The following is a 13,077-nucleotide window of genomic DNA, read 5'->3' on the forward strand; positions in this document are numbered from 1 at the left end:
AAGTTGGGGAAAAATGAAAGGGACATAAATTTTAATTGAAATAAACTTTGAAAAGCAAGTGCGTGTAATTTTAAATTTTGACCGTCGTTAATATTGTAAGTTGGCTTTCCCGGACTTGAAATCTGGTGCCAGAAAGCATTCACATCAAAATAATGCTAAAACCAAAATAAAAGCCAAACCAACCACAGCTGTCTGTGAGGCAGAGTTTGTGGATGGCCGTGTGAGGACGACCACCAATCCCCCAACGGGTGGTCGGAATACTTCCGCCACGGGTGTCCCCACCCCTGTTGGCGTGGCCGTTACACTTACCTCATCCTGATTAATCAGTTATTGTGTGCTGGTGTCTAAGGCCTTAGGTCGACACCGATGTGTGTATCTCAAAAAAAGAAAACCGCAGCTGTCTGCTTCGAAAGTAAGTCGTCTGCTTACGTCTCCATCATAAACTGTTCTGGGTTCCCAACAAGTTTTTCTTATTCTATATTGTATTATTTGATACTCCACTTGGGTTACTTCTTATTTACCAAAAACATTAACTGTAGTACATCATAATTTATAATAATTATGATTCTTTTTTGTTAATTATTTTGGTATTCCAAATAATATTTTAAGCCTTGGCTCTGTTAATCATTGTCGCCGCAATCAAAACTCATAAGGAACGTCATATTAAATTATTGTAAAATAATCAAATATGGATGAACGAGGTGCAGCCGATGGAGAAGAAAGCCCTCCGGATACAGGACCAACTATAGTAGGTTCTACTTCACTCGCGGTTGGTAACCAACGCAACTGGCAGCCTAATGAAGAGTTTATGAAAGTTCTAACAGCTATGGGCATAAGTAGAAATGCTGCTGAAAAGGTACTCCATTAAGCCATTGTCTATTGTGCTTTCTTATGTTGTTTATTTTACAATTTAATTATCTAGGCTTTGTTTTATACTGGAAATCAATCGCCTGATCTAGCAGCTGCTTGGATTTTTGAGAATCAAGACGCAGATCTAGAAACGCCACTCGATGTAATGGTTGTATTAAATTCTAGTTGATAATTTCCAAGGAGTTAAAATTTTAATTATTATCAGGTGGAGGCTGATGATGGGAGCGATGATGGAGGTGTTATGACAGAGCTTTATAAAATGGTTTTTGTTGTAAATATGGGACTGGACATGGGTTCCGGGAAAATCGCAGCTCAGGTCGCTCATGCTGCATTAGGAATTCATAGGTTACTGTTGCAAGATGAAAATAAATATGGACGAATTATGTTAGACTGGGAGGAATTAGGGTAATGTTTTTATGATAATGAGTAAAAGTGTAACTACATTGTTTGTTTTACTTTAGAGAAACTAAAATTGTTTTAAGAGGAACAAGTACCCAGCAATTAGTAGAATTAGAAAAGAAAGCGTTGGCATTAAATTTACCTACTTATTTAGTTCAAGATGCTGGGAGAACTCAGGTACTGTTTGTAAATAATTTTAGATTGCGTAATTTTATTTTATTTTTTAAATAGATTCCCGCTGGTTCAACGACTGTTTTATGTTTAATGGGGCGGTTAGATTTAGTTGATCAAGTTACAGGATCATTGAAACTTTTATAATAATTTTCAACTTTTATTAGGCTTTTTAAATTATTTTGTATTTTGCAGAACTTAAAATTAATTTTTTCTTATAATTCGTATTATCTTTTTTCTGTAAAAAAATGTTCTAAGAATTAAAATTATACTTTTTTCTAATATTTTTACGTTATTAATAAAAGTTCAACAATATTAAATTAAGAAATTCTAATTATGTAGGACAAGAACGAATAAAATGATTTGAAATACTGGCTAAACCTGCTCTAGAAGCACAGGGAACTTGTAGTAGTGCAGACTTAGGTTTATTGTGCACAGACTGTTTACCGTACACGTTCTACCTAAGCGATTTCTAGTGCGGGCTTAACCTACCTAATGGGAACAAGGGGAATGCTTATGATATCAAAGTGACGTTTTATTTTTGGTAGTCAACTGTTGAAATTTACCTGTAGGTCCATTTCATAATATAGTACTTGGTTGGTTTTGACCAATCATATTTCTGATTTTGAGTCATTTGCTTAGAGAGCCTTCTATTGGCCACGAACTGCGTTAGTCTGCAACGTTAAAATATTTATTTTTGTATACGCCCTCTTGTGTCGAGACTGATAAATATCAGTTCGGTGCATTCTTGACGAAGGTTCATCTCTTGCTACGTAATTCACTTTAATTTATATTAAATAAAAGTTATCGTTTTTTATTTAAATTATGCGAACAATTTTTAAAGCAACAATAAAGCTTTTAATTTTGTACTAGTTTTAGTGGTAAGTACCCTATTTTTTTAAATTCTTATTTGGGTTAGGCTTCGGTCCAAAAAGCTAGCTGTTAAAGCTGTCCAAAAGGGAGGAAGGTATTAGGAATTTTAGGAAAGGCGTAAACGCCAAACGATTTGCACTTAGGCCCAGTATTGTGATAGCAGAGAAATGTGTATGGAATGATGAATAAACAGCAATTTAATTGTTGCTTTGCTCATACTATAATTGCGTTTAATTTTATTTTGAGAAATTCATATTTTTAGTGTAGACTTGGTAAGGTATTACAAAATTAGGGGATTTAGTTAAAGTTTTTATTAATGATCATTATTATTGTGGTCTTAACCTGATCAAAATCGCTATTATCTATTACTTATTGAAGTAAATATAGTTCTAATTGTACTTTATTTTTATCTATAACATTTCAGGTACCTTCTTAGTACCTGTTATCGCTAAGTTATGAGACATGGATTGAGTAACAGTGCCGTGCCCCTGACTTTTAATTTTACTTTGGTATGGCGGATGTTGACGATGATCAAGATGTTATAGCCAAACGTCTCAGGCTGACTCTAGATGTAGGAGTACATTTCCCGAACCCTAGAATGGGATCCATTAGACCGCAGAAAGGTTCAAGTCATCAAAGAAATCACAGTTTTGATTTTAGACTTCCAGCACCTCCACCTCCAAACTTGATGACACATCATAGAAACCATAGTTTGGACTCTATATTGAGGCAATTCCCAAATCAAGGCATAAATCAATCTGCTACGGAAGCTAGTCAATGTTCTCATCACCAGTCAAAGTCCTCCGTTTATTCCAGACTGACTCTAGATGAGTCTTCAAGCTCGGCTTCTCCGTTATCAGTTTCTAATCCTACAGTGGTCATTCACCAAAGAGAAATGGATCGTACTAGTTTGGCTTCTGACGATAGTGGCATATTTAATTCGGATGATGGTGGTAGGCCTAACAGTCGCGTGCCTTCTTGCGATAGTGTGGGTTTGGGTTGTGGCTCAGAAGACAGTCCAGCACCACTGACCCCAAAAGCTACTATAATTCCTTCAAACTCAGTTCCTGAAGATTTGGCTCTAACGAGTGAAGAACTGTTATCATGCCCCATGGATTGTGAAAGTAACGAAATGGATTGCGATGAGGTTTTGAGTGTTAAGGATGACCTGAATTTGGATACAACCAATAAGGAACTTGTCATGAAAAAACCACCATCGAAAGAGTCTCTACTACTCAGGCTGTTTCAATCAACGATGTTTAATGTGCATCTTGCCATGTCATATTTATTTAACTCAAAGGAACCTGGAGTTCAAACGTATATTGGTGAGTATTTTTCAATTATTTTCTATTAAGCTGTGAAAAAGGATTGTTTTAAGGGAAATTTTAATTATCTTTAAAAGTTTCATTAAAATAGTGATATTAATTTATTTTTAAATTTAACATTTTGCTTATATTTTTTGCATTAACTATCCAGTATAAGTGCTATTTATAGTTGTTAGACAAACGGGCACAGAAGAGACTACAAAAACTACTCCCACACTGCATTGATAAGGGCTGCAATATATGTGTATAAATAGAGGGAAGACAGTTTCTGATTTCTTTAACAGATGATTTTGATATCCCTTAAAGAATGTGTGACCTTTTTGACTTAAAAGAAAAATATGTAGTTGTACTTTAAATATGACTTTAAAATTTTTTTTTTGATAAGAGTAGCTCAAATACTAGTGGCTATTTTGTTGTTAATCCTTGATTATTGTGTATTTTTTTTTCTCCACTAGGATAACAAGGGTTGATAGTTTAAAATGTTTGTTTCATTGATTATGACTTTCTTTCCTGCAGTCTTTTACAATTGTTGAATTACTTTTACATTAATAATTTATTCAAAGTATTTCCTGTTAAAATACTAACTGTCAAATGGTTTTAGCCTGATAAAGTTAAGACTGTTTTTCCTCAAATATGATGACTGTGAAAAGTGAGAGTGCGAAAGCACCTTTCAAGGCCCTGCAGGCTATTAACTTTGCCCATTTAAAATAATACCGGTATTGGGGAGATATATTTCTTTCCAATTTGTCACAGATTTAGTTTCGTAGGGTAGATGTATTCTTTACTGATTCTGCCCAGTTTATAGGACAGTCAGCTGATAGTCTTCACAATGATTTGAAACTACTTATTTAGCAATAGTCAATTTGTCTGACAAGCAGAACGCTAGATGATTATGAGCATTTTTTTTTTTACGTTTCAGTGACTTTGTACTTGATAATCTGTATCAAAAACAAAGTTGTAACCCTACGTTGTGTATGTGTATTAGAACAGGTATATTTCACAGTGTAGATGTAAAGATTGTTCTCTCTCGTGAATTTTTTACTGACTTTTTTAGATAAAATCATAAACATATTTTATTAAGGCCATGTGTGTTGTGTGACAGGAAATTATCATAAGAAATCCTAATAGCATGAATGTAAATTGTATGTTCCAGAAGAGAAATATACATGTATCCGTAATTCCGAGCAATTTGCAGCATTTGTTCATTGTTCTTAATGACCTCTTCTCCATACTTCGTTTCTTGAGAATTATACTTCTAATTACTTCAAAATTTTCAAATTTATAGTGACCTTAAATTAATGAATAACTGTGGTATAAAATAAAACTTTGGCCTTTTAACAGTTGTAGACTGTAAATAGGTACAATATATTCCTTATAACATTTTAGTTAAGATATTGCTAGTTCTAAAAATGTAACATAAAATTTAGTATGACTATAAGGGTAAATGTTTGGGAGAATAAAGGTTAATACCCTCACAACCCACTAATGATCATTTCTTAAAATTAAAAGCCTACATGTTTTAATCTAGGGTGTGTTTATAAAAAGGTTTCGTAAAAATCTCAAAATAATCACTTTTTCATTTCAGGAAATCGTCTGTTTAGTTTTGATAATGCAAAAGTTGACTTTTACTTGCCTCAATTGGTCAGTTTGTATATTCACCATTCCGACATTGCAGAAGTGGTCCATCCTTATCTGATACACAGGTCTTATTTTTATTAATTTTTGATCATTTTTAGGGTTAAATTTTTTACATAGCCTTCTCTTTTATAGATGTAGAGAGAGTGTGGAATTTTCCCTCCAAGTATTTTGGCTTCTGAGTGCTTTTTGTCGGGACGTAAATACTGGTTCCAAAAGAAAATCTCTTGGATTAAAACTGAAAGAGAAAATATTATCTGAGGAAGTTAGGCCAAAGATGAATCTTTTGCCTGCTCCGATAGTTGGTTCTCCTTCCAGTACGCCAGTTCTTTCACCAACTCGTAAAACGCATCACAGGTCTTTTTCAGATGCCACTGGTAAGTACCAGTATTTTTAAACCAAAAATTTCAGAACAAAGCATTTTAGTTTTATTTCTAACTATAACAGGGATGAATGTTGGCTTGAGTGCTAGTAATACTGGGAGCAGATGGAATACGTTTTCCATTCCTCCTAACCTTAAACAGTCTCTTGGAGACCTAACTACTGGTCACGCTTTTGATAGCGGTTGTACTTGCTTCGATTCGTGCGAAGCTGTTTTTAAAGACTTAAGGGGGCATGTCGTAACCTGCAATTGCATGGTGAGCCTACAATTTGATCATTTTTTAAACAATAATATGCTTAACAATTTGTTTTTTATAACCAGGCACCTAGATTATCACCTGAATTAGAGTTTGTTAAGGCATTAATTACAATTGGTACACGACTTCAAACAGCTCCTACTAAAGATTTGAAAAGTACTTATTGGTTTTGTTAAATATTTTTATTTTAATTTTCGTAATTGCCAATTGGTTCAATGTGTCTTAAATCTTTATAGCTCAACATTTACAAGCTGATTTAGCGTCATTAAATTTGAATTTACCTGCTAGAGTTTGGCTTCCAATTCACAGTGACAAAATTCCTCATTTGGTTGTGCGAATACCCCCTTCGGATTCTGTCGTGCTCAATTCCAAAGACAAAGCTCCTTACCTAATCTACGTTGAGGTTTTGGATGTGGAGAACATGCAAAAGTCTCCAGTCACTCCAAAAATTATTAATACTTGTGCATTACGTCCAACGAGGTCTGAGGAAAATTTGCAAGAGTATTTTGGTCACCAAGAGGTTTCAGGCATCTCATTTTCCATTTATCCTTGCGCTGATAATGATAACGAGTGTTGGACCCCGGAAGATGATGAAATTACCATGCAGGTACTTTTATAATTTTTTATTTCAAGTAACATTTCTTCAAATTAATGTTTTTGTTCCATAGTATGCTGGTTGTCACAAATCTAGGGACAGAGATACGATATCTCAAATGTCACAGGACAGTGCGACTAGCGGAGACAGCAGAGACCCTGTTTTTATAGCTGCTGGTGATATTAGAAGAAGGCTTTCGGAGAATATGCATACTCCAAAGAGTACGTTTCAAAGAGATCCGGAAGATCCTTCTGCGTCGGCTCTTAAGGAACCCTGGGACTCCAAGGTTCAAAGAATAAGATTGACTTCTCCTTACGGTCACTTACCAAATTGGAGGCTATTAGCAGCCATTGTTAAATGTGGCGATGATTTGAGACAAGAACTGATGGCTTACCAGCTTCTTGAAACCTTCAAAGTAACGAATTTATATGCGTTTTATTTCACTCAATGTACTGAAATGGGCGCTTCTGGTTTCTTTTAGGTCATATGGGAAGAAGAGAAAGTTCCCTTGTGGGTTCGTCCATATCGAATTTTAGTTACTACACTAGACAGTGGACTGGTGGAGCCTATTTTAAATACTATATCATTGCATCAAATCAAGAAGCAATGCAAAATATCCTTGCTGGATTATTTTAAGAAGGAATACGGAGAATCAACCAGCGAAGGGTTTTTAACGGCTCAAAAGAACTTTGTTCAAAGTTGCGCCGCTTATTGCCTCATTTCGTATTTAATTCAAATTAAGGATAGGTAAATTTTTTTTGGTGTTTAATTTTAATTATTTCAGATGAAATAATGTTTAATTATGCAGACACAATGGAAATATACTCCTGGATTGCGAAGGTCACATAATTCACATAGACTTTGGATTTATCCTCTCATCTTCGCCGAAAAACTTGGGATTTGAAAATTCTCCCTTCAAACTAACGCAAGAGTTTGTTGATGTCAGTACTTCCATTTAACCTCTTGATTTAGACATAATTTAGAACAGGAAATAATTGGTATCTCTCTTCTAGGTCATGGGAGGTCTTGGCAGTGACATGTTCGAATACTTTAAAATTTTGATGCTAAGGGGTCTAATAGCCGCCCGTAAACACAATGATCGTTTAATGACTGTGATTGATATAATGCGGGATAGTCCTCCCCAAATACCGTGCTTCCGTAACGGAGCCGGGGCGGTACGAGCTATGAGGGATCGCTTTCACATCGGATTAACGGATGAACAGCTTCATCTCATGATTGACAGTATGGTTGAATCTAGCATGCATTCTTTCACCACCAAGATGTACGATGGCTTCCAATACTTGACAAACGGAATTCTATAAGTAAGAATAGGGCGGTGTTCAAAAAAAGCCATTTGGTTCTCTGGTTTCTTTTCGGAAAGAATTTTTCTATTTGTAGAGGGATACACCTGTTAAAACTATCTAGCAATTCTGGTGCGCTGATTAACTAGAGAAGTCCATCCATTAATTAGATTTAGATTACGTGTTAAAAGTAGTTTTCTTTGAAACAAAGAAAATAAACTATTCAAAGCCAAGAGGTGAAAAAAAAAAGTTCAACTGCTTTTGTTACTACACGTAGTAGGTGGTATTTTGCGTCCTTTTCCGAGAAACTTACCTCGGAGTTAGAAAATAATTTTACAATTTGATCCACTAATCGTAAAACGGAATATTGGACTGTGGTAAATAATCTATAAGGTCAGGCTGGTTTACCACTATTTTGGCAAGTTTTTACTCTTTAGAATTTCGATGAATCATAATCTAGGTAGTCGTTTGCGGAATAAGAATGTCAGACCTAATTTCAATTGAATTATAGGAATATAAGTATAAAAGAATCTACCATTTTCGTCATGTTAGATGTGTTGTGGGTTCTACCTTTTCCTTAATTTGGGGTACCAATGTTGATGAATTTATTTTACATTCTCTTAAACCTAGTTAACCCTCGAATATAAGCTTTATATAGAACTTCTATATACTAGGTGATTTAACAAAGCCTCTTTTTTTTAATCATAAAAAGTGTGGAATATTTTTCATCATGAATTTTCAAACCTCAAAGATAATGTGTCCAATAATAAAAAAACTGTCCTTTTATAAATGGTGTTTGCAATTTTTCCCTCGCTATTCTAAACTTCTGAGATTGAACCAGTATTTTACTGAGAAGTTAATAAAACTGAGTTTAGGATCGTTTGTAACTACAAGCTATTTTCAGTTTATTTAAAGCGAGATAAACTCTTTTGTACATAATGTAAAATGTTGCAGGGGCTATTATTCGGTTCCCATAATTTGCCCTTTGTCAGTTTGTAAAGCTTTTTATAAAATTATTTTAAGAAAATTGGGAAAAATTATCAGTATGAGGAATCTTTTGTATAAAATATTGTAAATACAGTCTCCTTTTTTTTTCACTATTGTTTTACCTTAATATTTTGATGAAAAGCTTTAATTTTGAAGTCATGCTGCTTTTTAATTTTTACCAGTTGATTTTTAAAATATTTCTTCAGCAATTATTTCATATGTTTTTGAAGAATCTCAGCCATTATACCGTATGTAATTTGGGAAAAGTATAAGTGTAAATTATATACCCAATGGGGAGTTGAATTTTACATAAGACTTATGACTGTCCAATTAAATCTTTTCTCCCCTATTAACTAAACAGTTTGAATTGTTAGTGCTGTGGGATCATTTTGAGAACTAAAGCAATTGCTAGATATATTAAGATGATGTTAATTATGCACTATATTGTACATTTTTTATTAAATGAAATTTTCTATATATAGTATTGGATGGTGGAGACTTATTTTTACATATGTTTGAAACTAGAAGAAACAAACGCCTACACACTCCTTGTGTGGAGTCAATGCATTGGGCTGTGTTTGTTGCTCCTAGACTTTAAAGTGATGGAAGCTATACAAAAGATCAGTCATGGACTGAAACTTAGCCAAAATATAAATTCAGGTTTTGGTGGGGGAATTTTAGATTAGTTACGAGATCTGAACTTCTAACCTGATGTTACCATTGAAACTTGGAAGTTGTATTTACACACTTGGAACCCACAAGTAACTACCTCCACCAATGTGTTAAAAAATGGACTTTTGCTTTAAGTAGGTTTTTCTGGGCTTGTATTACTTTAAGGAATTTATTCTAGTTTTTGGGATTAAATTATTAAATATGGTAATTTGTTTTCCACAAACTGGGTTGTAAGTTAAACTCTGAGCTACTTCGTTTGCAAGTCTTCTCCTCACTGGTTAAATGGGCTTTAGCCCGGTTTCCTTTTTCCATAAACCTTGTAGAGGTTAATGGTAATAGTAAGTGTAGAGAGGTGTTGGCTTGCCGCCACCCTGCTACGTAACATAACCCATCCACCCGAATTATTAGCATTGAAAGTTGCTAGATGACTTGGGCCTAGGGTAGTACCTTGGGTATTAGCCTAACTCATTATTATTATTATGAAAATAATATTTAAGTTTATAATCATTGAATTATTTTATTAAGATATTTTTTCAATTTGGTTACAGTTAGTAATTATTTCTTTGATTGTTACGTCTTCCCCAACCACCTTGCTGATTGTATCCAGATTTTTGGTAACCTGAATCTCTATCTCTATATCCGCCTTGTTGTCCGCTTCCACGGCTGAAGAAAGAGCCTTGCTTCAATTCCCATAGACGATCATTTTGGTCACAGAGATTGGCCATTTTATCAGCTAGTTGAAGAGCAAGTGCTTGGATGCGGGATGGTTCTGTGCGATGCATAACTACCGATTGCGTTGGTTCATCCAAAGAAGCCATTAATTCTTCATTTATAATCATTTTGCTGATTATACTGTAGACAATTGACTTTTCTAATTCAAACATCTCAGCCAAGATATCCATTGACATTGAATCGTATACAGCGCTATATGTGAAAAGGTAGGTTCTGAGGGATTCTTCTTGAATTTTTTGTGCAATCATAACTCTCACTTTGTCTGCTTGATGGAATAAATCCCAGACTTTCCCATTCATCTTTTCATTGATGATGAAATTCTTACAGTTTCTCCAATTACCAACTCTCATTGCTTTTGAGGCTGCAACCACGTGTTCTCTCATGCTTTCTGGTGGTCCCACCAAAGCTTGGCGTTCGCTGTTTCTAAGCTGATGATGAAAAGATTTGCTGATCATACGTTTCCTGCCTTCAAGTTCATGAGCTGCCATGTAAGAGATCTCTAACAACATGGCTGAGACCAGATAAACACATTCGAGGAGCTCCAAGTTAATATGCTTGTGAAAAGGCATTTGACGTCTCTTCTCAATTTTCTCTTGTTCCCCTGTCCGTTCATGTTGCCTTTGGGGCAGAAGACCTTGCGCCAAGAGTTCCTTGGCTCTTCCTCCACTTTGAATATCCAACAAGGCATTATGAGCATCTTTAATATTTCCGTGTCTGAAAGCACATAGCCCCAGCTGAACTAATGCCCTGTTGTACAGGATCTGAGTAGGTGGATCAGCGTGTTGAATTGAATCTTGCAAGTGGGACATCAACATCAAATCTCTGGCTTCAAACCAGTTATCATGCAATGCGTGATGGTATATATGGCAGAGCATAGCTTGGGTTCTAATTCTGTCAGTGTTATCCTTGGCATAAATATATTTACACAATTTACTCATCAGCTCTAAACTTGTTTCTATGGGTTCTTCAGGCAAATCTTTTTTCTCTTCAGATTCTTTTTCGTCATTTTCATTTTCCGTTGAAGGTTGAGATGTATCAATTACTCTACCAAGAAGAGCGCTAGTTGTTTCTTGATTAGCTTTTCTTTTCAGTACATTGGGATCAAATTTGTAATATAAGTGTTCGATTCGCCTTAGATAGATACGACATAATTCTGAAGATGTTCCTTTCCCCTCCAAGTAAGCTTGCAATCTTTCAATGATGTTGCACGCTGTTTTTTCATCCTTCAACCTCTCAACGTATTCCGGAGAGTGAGCATCACAACCTTGCAACATTTTAGTGAATTCTTCATCCAAACGTTCGACAACGGTCAAGATGCATCCCCTAATTCTATACGGTGGAGTTGCCAATGATTCAGAATCCTCAGAAACGTGTTCTCCAACTATGAGGGTGGAGTTAGCAATGAGCAAATCCAGAAGTATATTGATATTTTCTAGGCATTTTTGCCAAACTTCAGTTTTCATGCAAGTCGCAATATTGGGATTATAGTCGAAGATAGCTGATACAATGGCAAATCTAATCTTGACTTCCATTCCAGCTCCCAATTCATGGGCATTAGAGATGCTAAGTAATTCTCCAAGAAGTTCAATTTGTTCATTCCTATCTGTTCCCTTTTTACCTCTGGCAGCTAGAATTTCCACCAGTTTCTTCTGTACCAGCTGGTGGTTGATCTCCGCATCTTTGGCAAACATTTTGGGCTTCTCTACAACAATTGGGATTCCACCTTTAACATCAACCCAATCTCCATCTCTTTTTCTTCCTTTTTTATCTCTTTTCTTTTCTCGTTTCTTCACTTCTTTTTCTTCTTTGTCACCAGGCTGCTTCTTCAAAAACTTGACAGCCAAATTATCTCCATACTTTTCATCGTCACTGGATAGCTCGCTTTCCGTTTCAGAATCAGATGAACCCCAATCAATGGAATCATCATCGGACTCTTCATCATCTGATCCCTTTATATATTTGGATTTTACCTCTTCCCTTTCTTCTTTGACAGCAACTGGGGCTTTTGAATAATCACTATCTCTATCATCATCGGACAAAGCTTCTTCTTCCTCTTTTTCATCTTCTTCAGCCTCTGGGTTCTCGCGGTAGTCATTGATGGCAGATTCAAAATCTTTGCAGTATTTTCTTAGTTTTTGACGTAGTGTCGCTAGGGACTTTGAGTTATTCTTTGACATATTTTTACGACCTTCTCTATCTTCCCAACATTCAGTGATAAAATCATCCAATTCCACCAAACAGCGGATGTAAAATTTAGGCGTGATGCCACCATCTTCTTTTTCTATTACTAGCTTAGCTTTGTTTAACGCTCTAGTTAGATTCTCAAAACTTGTAAGAAGTTTACTCATATCCTTGATTTTCTTATGGTTCTTAATCTGTTTGATAATATCAACTAGCTCTTCGTAACGTTTTTCCCTGGTGCTTCGAACCACTCGTTTAGTTTCTTCCTCTTCATCGCTGAAGGTAAATTGCGTGGTTAGCGCTTGCGACTTTTGAGGGATTTCCTCTTCTCCTCCGGATGAAGATTCTGATTCAGAATCTGAACCAGCGAAAAATCGACTCATTTTTCCGTTTTTTAATAGAAGTCTAGTATTTTTAATTCAATTAATTTATAATACTAAAATGGAAATCTTAAGCCTTGCTCTGAAAGATTTCTTTCACGTGTCCTCCTCAACTCTATCCACTCAGGGATCCACTCATTCCGCTAGTGGCTGGCAGCCTGGCCGGATTATCTTTAGAAAAATGGGCATATGGTGTCAACCAAAGGCCTTAAACACCAAAACTATCTGGATATTTTGTTATTTTTTTATAGTGATTGGTCAATTTTATCCACGTTATTTGGTTTTTCACAATGGCAGCACTGCACTTGGGGAACGTCA

The 13,077-nt window shown here is 35.5% G+C and overlaps 3 protein-coding genes across 5 annotated transcripts; 2 read left to right on the forward strand and 1 right to left on the reverse strand.

The window, feature by feature from the left end:
- The first annotated feature begins 389 nt into the window (after window positions 1-389).
- Window positions 390-1,660, forward strand: LOC149942813 (putative peptidyl-tRNA hydrolase 2). Its single transcript, XM_090177976.1, has 6 exons — window positions 390-412; window positions 654-856; window positions 923-1,012; window positions 1,076-1,275; window positions 1,332-1,446; window positions 1,501-1,660. Exons 2-6 carry the CDS (start codon window positions 689-691, stop codon window positions 1,585-1,587), a joined length of 660 nt encoding a protein of 219 aa, XP_090034102.1. The 5' UTR covers window positions 390-412; window positions 654-688; the 3' UTR covers window positions 1,588-1,660.
- A 506-nt stretch (window positions 1,661-2,166) lies between these two features.
- Window positions 2,167-9,236, forward strand: fwd (phosphatidylinositol 4-kinase beta fwd). 3 transcript variants are annotated; one of them, XM_090176978.1, is made up of 12 exons: window positions 2,167-2,321; window positions 2,738-3,638; window positions 5,224-5,341; window positions 5,409-5,650; window positions 5,721-5,911; window positions 5,977-6,067; window positions 6,148-6,518; window positions 6,580-6,921; window positions 6,988-7,253; window positions 7,315-7,447; window positions 7,520-7,828; window positions 7,905-9,236. In XM_090176978.1, the coding sequence occupies exons 2-11, from the start codon at window positions 2,825-2,827 to the stop codon at window positions 7,826-7,828; spliced, it is 2,877 nt and encodes a 958-aa protein (XP_090033104.1). In that variant the 5' UTR covers window positions 2,167-2,321; window positions 2,738-2,824; the 3' UTR covers window positions 7,905-9,236. The 3 variants fall into 3 exon arrangements, with proteins under 3 accessions (XP_090033104.1, XP_090033103.1, XP_090033101.1); XM_090176977.1 differs by lacking the exon at window positions 2,167-2,321 and adding an exon at window positions 2,367-2,590 and having other exon boundaries at window positions 7,520-9,235; XM_090176975.1 differs by lacking the exon at window positions 2,167-2,321 and adding an exon at window positions 2,367-2,585 and having other exon boundaries at window positions 7,520-9,235.
- Window positions 9,237-9,957: 721 nt separating this feature from the next.
- Window positions 9,958-12,916, reverse strand: eIF3c (eukaryotic translation initiation factor 3 subunit c). Its single transcript, XM_090180149.1, has one exon. It carries the CDS (start codon window positions 12,760-12,762, stop codon window positions 10,015-10,017), a length of 2,748 nt encoding a protein of 915 aa, XP_090036275.1. The 5' UTR covers window positions 12,763-12,916; the 3' UTR covers window positions 9,958-10,014.
- Between the last annotated feature and the right edge of the window lie 161 nt (window positions 12,917-13,077).

The sequence above is a fragment of the Leiobunum rupestre genome, chromosome 6 (assembly GCF_980474605.1).
Source record: "Leiobunum rupestre chromosome 6, qqLeiRupe1.1.hap1, whole genome shotgun sequence".
Classification (NCBI taxonomy): Eukaryota; Metazoa; Arthropoda; class Arachnida; order Opiliones; family Sclerosomatidae; genus Leiobunum; species Leiobunum rupestre.

Bases quoted from the DNA above. Each gene is read 5' to 3' on its own strand.
- LOC149942813 (XM_090177976.1), top strand. From the start codon at position 689: ATGGATGAACGAGGTGCAGCCGATGGAGAAGAAAGCCCTCCGGATACA. The intron at 857-922 runs GTACTCCATTAA...TTAATTATCTAG, and splicing joins GTAGAAATGCTGCTGAAAAG to GCTTTGTTTTATACTGGAAA. The intron at 1,013-1,075 runs GTAATGGTTGTA...AATTATTATCAG, and splicing joins ATCTAGAAACGCCACTCGAT to GTGGAGGCTGATGATGGGAG.
- eIF3c (XM_090180149.1), bottom strand. From the start codon at position 12,762: ATGAGTCGATTTTTCGCTGGTTCAGATTCTGAATCAGAATCTTCATCC.
- fwd (XM_090176978.1), top strand. From the start codon at position 2,825: ATGGCGGATGTTGACGATGATCAAGATGTTATAGCCAAACGTCTCAGG. The intron at 6,068-6,147 runs GTACTTATTGGT...AAATCTTTATAG, and splicing joins TCCTACTAAAGATTTGAAAA to CTCAACATTTACAAGCTGAT. The intron at 6,519-6,579 runs GTACTTTTATAA...TTTGTTCCATAG, and splicing joins ATGATGAAATTACCATGCAG to TATGCTGGTTGTCACAAATC.